General features: G+C 34.1%; 2 protein-coding genes across 3 annotated transcripts; both read right to left on the bottom strand.

Annotated features, from left to right (window-relative positions):
- Positions 1-1,445: 1,445 nt before the first annotated feature.
- On the bottom strand, positions 1,446-11,669 carry Ube4A (Ubiquitination factor E4A). The gene is made up of 10 exons (XM_023159395.2): positions 10,987-11,669; positions 10,280-10,563; positions 9,687-10,007; positions 8,704-8,910; positions 8,555-8,646; positions 7,920-8,111; positions 6,964-7,515; positions 6,119-6,377; positions 4,933-5,303; positions 1,446-1,998 (listed from the first exon to the last, which is right to left on the bottom strand). The coding sequence occupies exons 1-10, from the start codon at positions 11,501-11,503 to the stop codon at positions 1,875-1,877; spliced, it is 2,919 nt and encodes a 972-aa protein (XP_023015163.2). The 5' UTR covers positions 11,504-11,669; the 3' UTR covers positions 1,446-1,874.
- A 759-nt stretch (positions 11,670-12,428) lies between these two features.
- On the bottom strand, positions 12,429-14,663 carry LOC111504715 (queuosine-tRNA galactosyltransferase). 2 transcript variants are annotated; one of them, XM_023159394.2, is made up of 8 exons: positions 14,493-14,663; positions 14,167-14,386; positions 14,053-14,117; positions 13,933-14,001; positions 13,701-13,864; positions 13,002-13,154; positions 12,667-12,946; positions 12,429-12,616 (listed from the first exon to the last, which is right to left on the bottom strand). In XM_023159394.2, the coding sequence occupies exons 1-8, from the start codon at positions 14,502-14,504 to the stop codon at positions 12,536-12,538; spliced, it is 1,044 nt and encodes a 347-aa protein (XP_023015162.2). In that variant the 5' UTR covers positions 14,505-14,663; the 3' UTR covers positions 12,429-12,535. The 2 variants fall into 2 exon arrangements, with proteins under 2 accessions (XP_023015162.2, XP_023015161.2); XM_023159393.2 differs by having other exon boundaries at positions 14,441-14,660.
- Positions 14,664-15,952: the final 1,289 nt, after the last annotated feature.

Raw genomic sequence — 15,952 nt, forward strand, 5'->3', positions numbered from 1 at the left:
ATACATGTTTACAGGTTGTTCTTTAAAAAATTAATTCATAATAATCTTCTAGGGAGTAGGGACACAGATCAATTAGTATCTTTTTCACTTCAATAAGAAATTTCCGGTTTGAAAAGGATCTATATCTTTGTGGAGGTCGATTATAGAGTCTTAAGCCAAGTACAGTAGGTGAATTTAAGCTAATATTTAAGCGTTTGAAGGGAACGCAATATTTACCTTTCTGTCTAGTATCATAATTGTGTAGTTCATCTACACGTATATGGTCGTCACGAGTTTTGTGTATATTCTTCAAAAGTTCTTAAATGAAAATACCACTAACTGTTAAAATCCTCATGTTTTTGAAAAGGTCACGACAACTATGGTTAAATGAGACTCTAGCAATACATCTAACAATGCGCTTTTGAGCCAGAAAAACATTTTGTGCATATGCTGATCCACCCCAGACTGCAATACCATAGTTTATTCTTGATTGAACTTCTGCAAAATAGAATGAACGGAGATGATTCAAGTTCAATGTATATCTAAGATTTCTGATTTGGTAACATTTTGAGTTCAGTGTCTTAGAAAGCTGTAGACAGTGAGTTCGAAATGATAAGTCTTCGTCCAAAAAAATTCCAAGAAATTTAACACTTTCAGTACTATAAATGCATGTGTTATTAATGTTGATATTTAATGGCGGTACGTTTTTGTTTTGATGAGTATGAAAAGTTACACAATTTGTTTTGTTTGTATTAAAAAGAAGAGACATATCAGAAGACCAGACTGAAAAGTTGAGCATTGTGGTGTTAATTTTTGTTTTCAGAATTTCAGAGTTTTCTCCTGTAAAAAGTAGCGTTGAGTCATCTGCATACAATGTAGTGAATGCATCAGTTAAGATCAGAGGTAGCTCATTAATATATAAGACGAATAGTATTGGCCCCAGAATGGAGCCTTGAGGTACCCCAATGTCATTTCTTTGAGAAGATGACCGAGATGTTTTACCACAATGAGAGATTTTTACAATTTGTTTCCGTCCTTCCAGATACGAGCTAAACCAGTCATGAATTTTACCTCTTATACCAAATTTATATAACTTATCAAGCAGAGTTTCGTGTTGAACACAATCAAAAGCTCGACTTAAATCACAAAATATTTCTGTTGGATTTTCACCCTTCTCAGTAGCTATTAATACTTTCTCATAGAAGGAGATAATTGCTGTTGTAGTAGAGTATTGGCTACGAAAACCATGATGATTATCCATAATAACTTTGTTCCTCTCTAAAAACGATACCAGTTGATTTAGAACCACATATTCAATTACTTTTGATATTACTGATGGAATAGTGATTGGTCTATAATTAGATATGTCTGATGGATTACCTTTCTTTAAAATAGGACACAAAAATGGCCAGTTCTCGCTCTAATGACTGCGGCTACATTTCTCGCTCATTGAAATAATACTAAGATTTGTTCATATATTTTTATTTATAACAATCACCACGATAAGGGCACATTTAACAAAGTAAAAATTTGTGTATATCAATAGTATGCTAGAAGGTAAAGCGAATTACTACTATTTGATTTCCTGTGCATAATCCTATCAACAAAATAATATATCACGAAGCAATAAACTCAATTATATTAATTTCATGATAAATATGGTTTATTGTGAAGAAATATTAATACAGTTCAATCTGTTTTATCCATAATAAATAACTCGAATATTTGTAAAAAGTGCTTTAAAAGCATTCATAAAATTGAAATAACACTGGGAGAAAAAAAAATTAAATACCATGTTCAAAAACAATCACACTAAATTCATAAACATTTTGTACTTGGAATGATTATACACATCACATCTTTAAACACTATTTACATTATCGACTCCTGAAGAATCAACTGACATTGTTTTCTTTTTTCCATTTTTTAATTTCTTCAGCCAACTCAACGTTAGGTTCTACTTGGTCCAAGGAAAGGGGAGACCTGTTGAAAGGATCCGTTTGGTCGCTTAGAAGATGCCTTGAAAAAACAATTAAGTAATCAGTTGTTTGTCCCAACAGCCAGTTGCCTATAAATAAAATGGGTGGACTGTACAAAAATTAAGGTTAATGTTCAAATTTCGCGGGCTATGTATATTCCATTATCAATTTTGTTATTTTTCATGTTGGTATACTCGTTTCGAACATATGTTCACAGTTCCAGCTGTTCAGTGTGTTGGTGAGAGGCATATAAGTTAGAAGTGTTTTCTTCGATTAACATCAGGAGTTCTTGCCACGGTCAATTAGCCACCGTATTTACCAGATTTGGCCTCTGTGACTTTTTTCTGTTCCCAAGATTGAAGAGACTCATGAAAGGAAGGCGTTTTACGACGATTGAAGAGAAAAACCGAATCGCTTAGAAAGCTCAAGGACATGCCAAAAAGTGCTTATTTGAACTGCTTCAAGAAATGGAAAAAACACATCTGAGGGGGACTCCTTTGAAGCGGATGAAGACGAAATGTTACATATTGAAACAAAAATGAAAAATTAAATATCTATAGGTTCAGATGAAATTTCCTCTGCTTCAATAAAGGAATTTGGTAAAGATATAGTCGGTAGTCTAACCCATTTAGTAAACTCATTTGCATCAGGCACATTTCCAAACTGTCTTAAATCAGCAAAGTTAACTCCAGTGCATGAAAAAATTCACAATTACAGACCAGTATCAGGCAGACTAACTCACTTCATCAATTAATTCAGACTCAGACCAAAAGCATGGTTTTCGGAAGGAAAAATCCACAGCAACTGCAACAGTTGACTTTTATAATGATGTACTGTCCGAGATCGACAAAAGAAACTCCCCTGTCGGAATTGTTTGCGACTTAGTGGGGCTGTTGACTGTATTCCTCATAAGGCACTGCTACAAAAACTTTGGCTTTGTTGCATACGAGGAATGGGGAATGTTCTTCAATTTGTAGTTGTACAAGTTGCAGTTGTAGACGAAACGTCATACATAAAACCCGCAGACGACGGCCAAAATATCCGGAAAATAGCTTTGACATAGTTATCTCCGGCCGTTTAGATCAGATTGTTAGTTTAAAATTTGGAATTTTGATACATTCCGATTTTGAAGAAGGAATTTTAGTAAATTCCAACTTCAAAATTTTTGGCAAATTCGAAGTTTAAAATTCGAAATGTCATCAAATTCTGACATTGAAATCGAAATTTATTTAAATTCCGACTTCAATCTCAAAATTTCGATCAGATTGTTAGTTTAAAATTTGGAATTTTGATAAATTCCGATTTTAAGGTAGGAATTTGGTTAAATTCCAACTTCAATCTTGAAATTTTTGGCAACTTCGAAGTTTTAAATTCGAAATTTCATTAAATTCTGACATTGAAATCTAAATTTCATTAAATTCCGACTTCAAAATTAAAATTTAGGTCAGATTGTTTGTTTAAAATTTGGAATTTTGATAAATTCCGATTTTGAAGTAGAAATTTTGTTAAATTCCAACTTCAATCGTGAAATTTTTAGTAAATTCGAAGTTTAAAATTCGAAATTTCATCAAAATATAATATTGAACTCGAAATTTATTTAAATTTTGTTAAATTCCAACTTCAATCTCGAAATTTTTCGAAAATTCGAAATGTCATCAAATTCTGACATTGAACTCGAAATTTATTTAAATTTCGACTTCAATCTCAAAATTTCTATCAGATTGTTAATTTAAAATTTGGAATTTTGATAAATCCCGATTTTGAAGTAAGAATTTTGGTAAATTCCAACTTCAATCTCAAAATTTTTGGTAAATTTGAAGTTTGAAATTCGAAATGCCATCAAATTCTGACATTGAACTCGAAATTTATTTAAATTCCGACTTAAATCTCAAATATTTCCATCAGATTATTAGTTTAAAATTTGGAATTTCAATAAATTCCGATTTTGAAGTAGAAATTTTGGTAAATTCCAACTTCAATCTCGAAATTTTTGGTAAATTCGAAATGCCATCAAATTCTGACATTGAACTCGAAATTTATTTAAGTTCCGACTTAAATCTCAAAATTTCGATCAGATTATTAGTTTAAAATTTGGAATTTTGATAAATTCCGATTTTGACGTAGAAATTTTGGTAAATTCCAACTTCAATCTCGAAATTTTTGGTAAATTCGAAATGCCATCAAATTCTGACATTGAACTCGAAATTTATTTAAATTCCGACTTCAAAATTAAAATTTAGGTCAGATTGTTTGTTTAAAATTTGGAATTTTGATAAATTCTGATTTTGAAGTAGGAATTTTGTTAAATTCCAACTTCAATCTTGAAATTTTTAGTAAATTCGAAGTTTAAAATTCGAAAATTCATCAAAATCTAATATTGAACTCGAAATTTATTTAAATTCCGACTTAAATCTTAAAATTTCGATCAGATTATTAGTTTAAAATTTGGAATTTTGATAAATTCCGATTTTGAAGTAGATATTTTGGTAAATTCCAACTTCAATCTCGAAATTTTTGGTAAATAAGTTTAAAATTCGAAATGCCATCAAATTCTGACATTGAACTCGAAATTTATTCAAATTCCGACTTCAATCTCAAAATTTCGATCAGATTGTTAGTTTAAAATTTGCAATTTTGATAAATTCCGATTTTGAAGTAGAAATTTTGTTAAATTCCAACTTCAATCTCGAAATTTTTAGTAAATTCGAAATGTCATCAAATTCCGACACTGAACTCGAAATTCGACTTCAATCTCGAAATTTTTGTTAGATTTTGAGTTTAGAACTCAGAATTTCATCAAATTTTTACTTTCAATCTCGCAACTTTTGTTAAATTCTAGAGTTTCAGTTTTCGGCTTTTCATTAAACTCCTACTTCCTCAAATTCCGAATCTCAAATTCGAATCTTATTGATAATTGTCAAAAATCATTTGCTGTGTCTTCCTAGAAAAACCCCTTCAAAACAAAAAAACATACCTCGCGATCGTGCTCCTATCCACCGTCTGCCTCGAACTCGGCAACACGACCGGATCGTTCATCAGCGTCGACATGATTGGATCAAAGAAACGCTCGGGTGCGTTCGCCAATGCAGCGTCGTCCGCCTTCAACTGTTCCGCCTTCGCGGCAGCCTTCGAAGCGACTTCTTCGAGCGCGGCGATCAGCGCGCCCCCACCCGTCGTCTTCGCGAGTACGTTCTGCGCCAGCACAAACAGCTCGGCGCTGTACGAGCGGCCGTCGCGCGATATCGCCGCGCAGAACGATTCGTCGTCTTTGAGGTTGACGTAGATCGAGCAAATCTGCTGGACGATTCGAGCCGGGTGGAATTCGTATGATGCGGGGTTCTTCACCTGAAAAGTGGAATTCATCAACAGAGTTGTTACTATACGAGGTTTGGCTAGAAAATGACAGGATTTTTGGTGCAAGTATTTTCATTTTCGTTCCTTTACAACGTCTACCTTATATATGGATAAAATTATGAAATACCACTTCTTGTCGCAAACTTTTGATGTCGGGGTTATTAGTTGCAAACATGAGCTGTTTTAATTTACGCCTGAATCGAGATCATTAAATCGCGATTCATTTTTTAAAACCAATCATGGAATCAGTTTCACTCAAAAAAAAACATCTTTTCGTTTTGATCCGAAAGACATAAAAAAAGTGTTGAAATATTAAAAAATGTGTGCTGTTTTCACGTCTTCTTTGTCAAACAATAACCATCACTGGAATATTTGATTCATTAATCAATTGAAAAATGAACATTTCAATAATTGCCACAAGGTGGCATAGCAAAATTCAAGGAAAATTTTATTTTGCATGCATAGATTCAAGTTGAACATTTCAATCTGAGAATGATTGCCACGAGGTGGCATTGCAAAATTCAAGGAAAATTTTATTTTTCATGCATAGACTCAAGATGAACATTTCAATCTGAGAATAGTTGCCACAAGGTGGCATTGCAAAATTCAAGGAAAATTTGATTTTGCATGCATAGATGTTTTCAGGCATATTAGCTCAACTATGGTAACTATAGACTATAGTAGAATATAGTTATTGATATAAAAATGAAAGTACTTTATCTTCTTAAAGTAAAATCACTTCCGTTTTCACTACAAAGAATAATAAATTTTGCAATAGACTTACTCATAAAACCTTGCTACCATACCTTGTAGTCTTTCTGCTGAGGCCCTACCAACTTAAGAAGGAAGTAATTCAACATGGCCGCTATCCTATCCACCATAGTTGAATGCGTGAAAATGGAAGACATGTCCGAAGTCAACTTTTCTAACGTCAGGATCGTGTCTCTGCCCATCAAATTGTCGAATTTGATGAGATTCGACAAATGCTCCATATAACGGTCGTTCTGTTCTAGTTCTCTGTCATTTTGCTCTGTTTCTTCATCATTCGACCTGGTGCGATAATCCCTAATTCAAACCGAAAATACAATCACGTTTGAATATTACCTAAAATGTTTCTGAAGCTGTATAAATATCCTTTAAAAAAAGGCCGCAGACGTGGTCATCTTCTCAACAAAACAAACAATATGGATATTCCACCAGCTTCAGGCTACATAATACTCTCGCTTACAACTTTGGGGCAGTTTCAACGTTCGGTTTAGTTCAAGTCTTATTTTTAGATAAATTTCAACTAAGTTCAAATCTACAGCAAAATTTCGGTACTATATAAGTAAACTTTTTGCCTACTACAAATGCCCAATTTTAAATTCCACTACTGTTCCGTCCATTATTCACGTTAATAAAAAATCCTCATAGGTTATCTGCGACAGGAATACATAAAACGATCATATTTGTCAAACTACAATTTCGGTTTGATGGCCCTTATTCGAACAAAAAAAAAACGCGAATTTATTCAAAATGGTGCTGGATAAATATCAATCGGTCATGACCAGCTCTTCTTCTTAATTTTGAAAACGGCAATATGAAATGGACATTTAGCCAGCTTCAAGTTACACAATTGTGTGACGTTCCACATTGTCTAGGTTAAACCTACCTTGCTTGTTGCATTTCCTTCAATTTAGCTAAGTTCATCAAGGCATCGTCCAGTAAATAAATAGCGTCGTTGATGACCAAATTAATGAATTTCAGAAACAGCGGTTGGTTTGTAGCCTCGATATTCTTTTCAGCCTCTTTTCCTTCCAATCGGAAACATTCCCTCAATTCCTCATACTCCCAAATGCATTTGAAAGCAGAGTAGATCGGCCTACGATAATTGAATTTTTGTTCGAACTCCGTTGTTTCTATAGCAACATAAACGTCCATTAGACTGCGCACAATCTGCAGCCGATGAGGATGTTCTCTAAACATTTTTTGAGTATGCAAATTCATTGAATTGTCTTGCGGTAAGAGGCATTCCATACATTCGGCCAGTCTGGCTCTGATGTGGGGATTTTTCATGTACCGTTTGGAGCCCATATAGATCAAGACGAAGCTTAGAATAGGAGTCATCTTTTCATAGGGTTGCAGATCGAACGAGCGTGGTGCGATGCGAGTTATGAAAACCAGATACGAAACTATATTTTCTATGATGAATTCTGGAACACATCTGAAACGAAAATATTTTTATTGGTCCATTTAGCGAGTTTTTTGTGACCATCTGACATTACCAGGAAGTTAAATAATGGTGTCAGGTGTGGAACACCTAAAGAAAATGGAGTCAGGAGTGGGATGCCAAAGAAAGTTACATGAAAAGAGTTTTCATCAGATTAGAAACATTGATTGCAGAAAAAATTTTTGAAGTATTCAAATCAGGCAAACTTTTTTTAATAAGAAGGAACATGTTATTTTAGTGTCAGTTGCGGAACTGAAAAAAAAATTTGGTGTCAGGTGTGACATAATGGCCAAAAGTAATTGAAAAATTAGTTCAAGTGACAACAGAATTCAGAGCTCAATTCTCAATTCAACAACAACAATATGCAATCCTGAACAAATAAAAGTTTCAATACTCACTTCAATGTATCCGGAGCCTCATCTGGAAGTGGAAAGTTGATTGGCATTTCTGTTATGGGAGCATATTTCTTGGAATCTTTGAAATCGTTATGTACAGCTATTTGGCATAACCACAAACATGTTGCCGACGTAAAATCAAACATATTCTCTACCAGAACCGGCTCAGTAAGAACGCATTTCAGCGACAAACACCTGAAATAAGCATAACAATCTGAAAGGATGTACATTTTTCAGTTCTCTGACCCAAATTGAAAATCATATAAGTAATATCAATCATCAGTATACAATATATCTCAGTGAGTTAGAATCAAGCGGAAAACTTTGTTATTCAATAAAATTTCTGTGGGGACTGGATCCCAAAAATGCAGCTAGTGGTTTGTCATAAAATAAGAATTTTGCTCAACAGTAAAATACTTTTATTTCTGACGATATAAAATTTGTTATTGAGAGAAGTTGAATGAATTAAAGTTCTAATATGTGAACTTTCATAATATCATCAACATAAATCATGTGAAATATCGGTCCCAGAATCGGTCAGTAGTGAACGTTAACCACGAAATGTATTCTAATCACTGAAAAACTAGGGCTCAATAACATGTATTCATAAAAGATTATCAAAACTCAGTTTTACTTACTCCTGTATTATCAACTTCAGTAATTCTGTGCGTTCGGTCATTCGGCGTTCCAGGACACCATTAGCGAATAAATTTTCATATAATACCATCTCCTGAAAAATAAAATTGTTGAATTTACAAGAACTCTGAATATTATGACTTGAAATCACCTTATGTTTCCTGAAGAACTTATCTATTGCCACTCTTACACCCAAATCTATTGCCCGATGTGTCATGTAGAAACACTCGCTAATAAAATTGTAGTCCTCTGCTGTCGGTCTTACTTCTTCCACACCTTCTGTCGAGTCGACTGGCAAAAAACATGTCTCCTTCGACAGGTCTGGCAACCTGACACCCTTTTTCAGGCGGTCATCATTCTGAAAGACATACCTGATGTTTTAAATGAATACATATTCAAAAATTATATTTATTTCTTGATCACATTTCTGTATTTCAGCACAGAATTCAATCAATTTAATCATAGTCAAAATAAAACATGGCCTCAGACCCTTAGCAACCGAGGCCAAAAAAATGAAAAAAACACCAAATCGACAGACCATCCAGGCCGAAAAGCTTTAAAAACTGAAGCCAAAAAACTTCTTTTCATTACATTGGATTCGGCTGCTCGATCACCACATTCAAGCCGTGAAAATGAGAGGAGGAATATTTTTGTCTTCTTCTTCTTTTTTTTATTGTCTTTGCTTCACGGCGCAGTAGACCAGTAATATTTTTGCCCTTTCAGATTCGAATATCCTTAGATATACAGAAAATGTATCTCCATAGTGTATAGGCACACATGTATGATCAATACAGAAAAACAGTTATCTGAGAATCACGTTAATAATAAAAGATAATTGTCACATTTGAAAAATATGAAGTAATCGAAAAAATTCAAAAATGTTTTGACAAAACATTATCTCACAAAAAAATATGAATATCTCTAGTTCATTGCTTTTGATAAACAGTATTATCTTTCAGAATGCGGTGACACCATTCGAAAAATGAAGTGTAGATATCTATAATTTTTACTTTCAGTTCAGTCAGTAACTTGGAATTTGTAGCTAGGTTACGCTCTCCTCTCAAGTATGTTTCAGCTTTATATTGCATCAGCAATTCATGTATTATAATCAATGATTAAGTCTATCCTACTTACAGTAACGGCGCAGTACGTAGGATCGACCTTCAGAATCTTTTTATCTACGCAGAATGGTTTGCTCAACCTCAGGAGAACGTTTGCCAAATTCACCATATAACCATCATTGACACAGTCCATATGGTCATCAACCTGGAACATTTCAACATGAGAAATTTTCCCTCGTCCAGCATTCTTGCCCAGGCAATTCGCTATCCAAACCAAGAGTTTTTCCCTAACCACCGGGCTGCACTTGAGCGCGATATGGAAGACTTGGGCCAGGCGTTGATTGTTTCTGTCTAAAAATCCCCACAGGTTATCTTGAAGGTTTTTGACGGCCACCTAGAAAAAATAAAGTTTAAGGAACGGGAGTGATTCTTTTTTCACTCAATGGCAGGAAGAGAATAATATCCTGATGACCTTGATAAAAGTAGGTAGGGATTTTTCCCTATCCACAGTTTGAAAATAATAAAAATTGTAATGGCGGTTATGGAACGTAAATATCCCCAGAAAAGTCAATGAAACAAATCTTCAAAAAAATATTCACTAATCTAAAATATTTGTATTTGAAACACTAGTGACAGCCGGATATTCACCTCAGCTTTAATACTTACCTCATCAATGGAATTGTAAAAATAATCCAACTTGCCAGGACGGGACTTGTCCAGAATGGACATATTCAAAATGGCCCCAATGGTTGTTTTAGCAAAGTTACTACCTGGTCCGGAATTTGTAGGCAGGCAGATATCGACGTAAATATCTCCCAGAATTTGGTGACTGAACATCACCTCCAAAAAACTGAATATGGACATATCAAAGAGCACCACGTCATTTTGAAGGATCAGGTGTAGGTGTTTAGAATTCATTCGCTTGATAAAAGTTTTCAAGCATAAACCAGCTGCAAGAAATAATAATAACTTCAATAATACTGAAAAAACTAACAAAATTATAGAAATCATTATTCAAGTCAGTCAGAACTTAAATTAAAGTACTTTAGCGAATATTTTGAGTTATTTTTATATCAAGTGCTTATCGCCATTTTTGTTGGTTCTGTTGGCAATGTTACACAAAATTATACACTAGAAAAGGTGTGTTTGTCAAGTTTGTATTGTTATTGAAAAAATGGGAAATGCCACCTTCTTTTTTGCTACTTAGAATGTGTCTCCCACAATTGATTAGATGTTTGTAGTTTGTATGGTATTCCATTTAAATAACGCTGAATTAACAAGTAATATTTATCACTCTAGTGACAATATCATTTAGATAAATTGCATTTCAACATTAATATTCAGGCCACCGTAAAAACTAGTCATCTACTTACTGGCATCATCCTCGATAACTTTTTTGCTGGCCCTTATGAAAAATTCAACTGCATTCGGCAGTTCAAATCTTATAATGTTAAACAGTTCGCCTTCCACATCTTGCCCCGTGTACAAGTTCGGCTGCATGATTGACGTCGCGAAATTCTGTATAATCTTATCTCTAATTTGACTTAATTCTAATGCTCCCAAATCAAATTTCTTTTCGTTAAGTTTCACATAACAGTGGTACAGATAATTTATGACGGTTTTGCCTCCAGCATAAGTGTCTTCTTTGCTACCATCCAGGTGCGAACCATCATTAAACATAAGCAATCTTTCGAAAAGGGCATACTCCAACAAAGTTACATCCAGTTCAGTTTTGTTATAGTCTTTGTGCACCTCCTTCAAGTACAAAAACTGGGTTTTGTTCGGGTCCAACGTAAATTCGAATATGCTCTCTAGTATGTTGCTCAAAGGAGGTCTACGTTTCCTATCATCATCTTCCAGCAAAGCACTGAAAGGATTTGATGAAGACATCTTAAAAATGAGAGGAACTTAATTTCTTTTGCCTATCGTTCAAATACAACTACAAAACTACAAGATTTTTTTGTCAGGGTTTTACCCTTTTTTTGGGTTTTTGAATTGATAATTATACATAAATATTATTTTACTTTTCGTAGTTATTGAAAAAGTCATGTGTCACATTGCTTAGCTCTATGTAGTTTTTTACCAAGGGAGTTCAACTACTCTACAGGATTGCTCAATCGTTTCAATTCATATTATCATCTATAGAGGTCAAGAATAGCAACGTCAGCATAATCCCTAATAATTCCTAACCTTTAATATATTTCAAACAAAAAGTTATCGGTTGGAAAAATTATAAGATCAACCAGACTTCCTGAGGAGCTTGAAGATAAAATGTGAAGTCTAATAAAGTGCAAACTGGAAAGTTTATTGACATATTCTATACTGATTTAGCTTTGTTTATTTCTCAGATTGTGGAAGGTTAACCACCCGAAAAACAGTAAGAAATATCGACAACCTCAAAAAAAATGTCTTTCAAAGAAAACAATTACAGTTTCCAGTCCATGAAATATAACAATTCCAGGTTTGAAAACGAGACGATGATAATTTTGTTCTGGCGCGGAAAAACGGTTTTTGATAGATCAATTATAATGAATAAATCCTCCAAAAAAATCGCACTAAAAGCTATTGCCGTCATATTTTCCCCAGTAAATCGAATTTAATTTTTGAAATGAGAAGCTATATTCAATATCATCATTGTTTTCGAGTTAGTGGAGTTTTGATTACATTTAGACTCAATGATGATGAGGAAGAAATCAGAGAAGAGATGAATGATAACCCATTTGTCAAAATAGAACAAAGGGTGAGGCAGAAACAAAAAATATTTTTCCAACTGATAGTTAAATCAATAAATTTAAATGAAATAAAATAGTACACATATACTTGATATATTTTAATTATGATATAGCAAAATCTAATTAGTTGTAACCTTAGCAACTTCTTGCACAAGAGAAACCACAGGAATAAACGAAAGAGATATGGCTTTCAACTGAACATAATGTATTCTACTCCTTCCTTCAAATTCAACTCTTTGAGATTTTTTTCAAAAACTCCCCCTGTCAAATCCTGAAACAATAAAAATGGCTGAAGATTCTTCATAAAAATTGATAATTTACCATTTTAACACAAATAACAAACGGCGGAAGGGCATCTCCGTAGTGAACTATGTTTAGTTCAGGTCCGGCTATCTTATCATCTGGATAATAGGGCTTATATTTGTGCCCGATTTTATTTTTATCCACATCACACATAGCAGTGACTTTCTTCTTGTTTTCTACTCTCAAGGAGTTAAACAGTTTTCTGCCTTGCTTTCCCGCATTCCAAATCGTAAATTGCTGCCAGTTCTTTAAAACAACTCGCTCTAACCTCTCGACTCTCAAATTCCAAATAGTGCTCCTTGAAGAAAGAATGAGATGATGAATTCAAATCAAAATATTTTCATGTGACTCACTCATGAATTGAAAATGTTGTTTGATTGAGATGGAATGTATAAATCAATAAGTATTCGTCAACCCTACAAACTTTTCCACCTAAATCAAGATGTTTATTGAAAAATATCAAGTCTTCTGGAATGCCTTTTGTACTTTCAACAAATCCATCCACTCTGCAAAACGCAAATTTCAAATTATTTTTCACAGAAATGAAAAACCTCAGAAATCTCAACCAGTGATAGAAATTCCTCTAATTGTTTTTCATTATCATTTCAGTACGATTTGAACTAGATTTAACCTTAAATTTCAATCAATTCCCCCAAAACGACAGGAAACCTCGTGATAATAAACATTCAGAAATATCTGACTACAATCATAATTAATTATCGATAACAGTACAATCGAATTCAGTCATAATGAATTATGAACAATAATGGGAGCCCCATTAGTGGTGTTAGGCTGAACCTCAATGCATTGCTGGACTCCACTGATTACTTCTTGCCATACGAAGACGCCATCTATGTCATCAACAGAGAACCCAATCCTTGAATATCAAAGATTAACGAGGCTCTCCAAGGCAAGGATCGAGAATATTAATTCGATATTATGAACATTCAAAGCAATATTCATAACTTTGTTGGGGGTAAAGAACATGTTGTAATTGAAATATTAAAAAAAAAAAACATGCGTGTTCCCTATTCAAAAAGCACAATTTTTACCGTTCGTAAACACTTCTGTGTAAAAACCAAGTAGGCATGATAACGGTTGGTCCATTGGAAGTAAACACCTGCAAATCCAGCTGGCTTTGCGACAAGGAGTTTGCCCACTTTGTATAGCGAACGGTTGAATCACTAGGTTCTCTTGTAAACCTGCAACCTATGATCTACAAAGAAAACGGCTAATAACTGTCATCTACGAAGATTTGGTTACTGTTTGACTACAGTTGCTTACCATATCTTTTGGCGAATGGCAAGCTCGGTTATACTGTTTCAGGATTCTGTCAGGAAGCATCACATCATCCTGCAAATCCCCCATTTGTTATAACCAAAGAAGACACTCGTACTTACTTACAATATCCTGAAAACACAAAAATTCCCCTCTGCTGAGACTAATTGCCTTGTTTTTGGCAAAGCCCACTGAAAAACATCAATTTGAAATAACTGAAACATTTCTGATGGAATTCACCTCCTCCTGGCAATGTGCAATTATTGAATATTCTCAGAGGAATTCCAACTTGTTCGAAAGTCTCTTGCCAATGCTTCAACAAAGCATGTGTGTTATCAGTACTGGAATCGTTACATACACATATTTCCAAATCAAGGATGCCAATAGCGCTTTGGCTCAGAATACTATCGAAACATCTCTTGATCCAGTTGGCTCCATTGAAAATTGGTATTATTATGCTCTACAAAATGTTGAGTAACTTGTGAAACCAGTGTTTGTAAATCAATTTGCTTACTATCAACGGGCTTTTGCCAGTCATTACAATTTATATGTTTACTTGTAATTACATTTGGAAACATTGCTGTATTTCAAAGTGTGGGACAGTTTGAATAAATTACGTTGGTGTTCAATCATTTTATTTCTACTGAACATATTTGGAGTCTTTGAACAATTACTTTGCGTTGTTCTGAACATAAACATTGTAAAATAGTTGACACTTGACACAGCTAATCATTCAATTTTGAATTTTTAAGGTTATCGAATTGACATAGACGTGACAATATGGATTGGCAGTTACGTCACTTTTACATAATTCCACTGCGGATCACACACAGTTTTGGTAATGACGTCACTCCACAAAAGAACGTGATTGTGACTTCGTCATCAGTAATATGGGTTGCATACCTGGTAGTCAGAAATTTGTACCTAATCAAATAATAATTGAAGTCGTATTTGCTATATTCATTTTGATATTGACGATTCATTCGCGACTGCTAACACGGAGAATTGAAATTTTTGCAATGAAAGTATGCAACACGTAAAACATCATTACATCGAATCTGACGTTCAAGTGCAAGAGTGACATATTGCCAGAACGTGGATCTCTCCTTCTTTTTTTTAGTTATTGGAGCAGTATTTTCAGTTCAATGACCAGTTTATATTGTGACGTCAATGAGACGTGATATAAAAGATTATTAAGAAATGCAATACCTTTGTATATAGACTATCCTATATACAAAGATAATACTGATGAAATTGAGCAGAATATAAAAAGTGTGAAAATGGAATGTAGATAATTCAGGTTGTTATGTTCAAAGTGGCGCATAAATTTTCTGGCTGCTCTATGGAATAACCCTAGAATTAATATGAATCACGTTTTTGATGCAGGAGCCTCACAGAACTCCTCAATAATGAGTTCAATGGGGAATCTTCACTGCTCAACATCGCTTGTCTTCTGCCTGTTATATAGTAAATATGCGGAAACTCAGTTGATGCCTTGAATCGGTTGTTTCGTTTATGCAATAATGATAATTTTATCTGGAACACATTATATGAGTTGTGATGAATATGAATGTGCCTCTGAATGAAATACGAATTCTAACTTCCCAGGTTTTTTTTTTACACGGACTGCCCACTTTTTATCGCCGCCATTTTGAATCAAATTCTGTAGTCCCTCATTAATTCATTTATTTCTTATACATTTACATCTACTCCCTTTTCAGACACTTATCACTTGAATACATCATGTTTTGGTTGTGAAAGTCGCTATTTTTTTCGCCATCACAATGTGCAGCATGAACGAAATGTGTTTCAGTGTCATTTTTCAAAAGCGGCTTAGGTTCTGAAATAGGCAAATGCCAATTCATTCTGAAATTGTGAAAGAGATTTCTCAAATATAAGAAAATTTTGCTTCGATAACGATAAGCATTGTCCAACTTTCACATACATTGGAAGGAGATCAAAAATGATTGACATTGAAGTACTATGGGTCATATTAGGTCTATACTAGGTGAAAGCAGTTTCTATT

This window comes from Leptinotarsa decemlineata, unplaced genomic scaffold, assembly GCF_025532065.1.
Source record: "Leptinotarsa decemlineata unplaced genomic scaffold, Ldec_3_MD MMD2_tig00002082_RagTag_RagTag, whole genome shotgun sequence".
In the NCBI taxonomy this organism is placed as follows: Eukaryota; Metazoa; Arthropoda; class Insecta; order Coleoptera; family Chrysomelidae; genus Leptinotarsa; species Leptinotarsa decemlineata.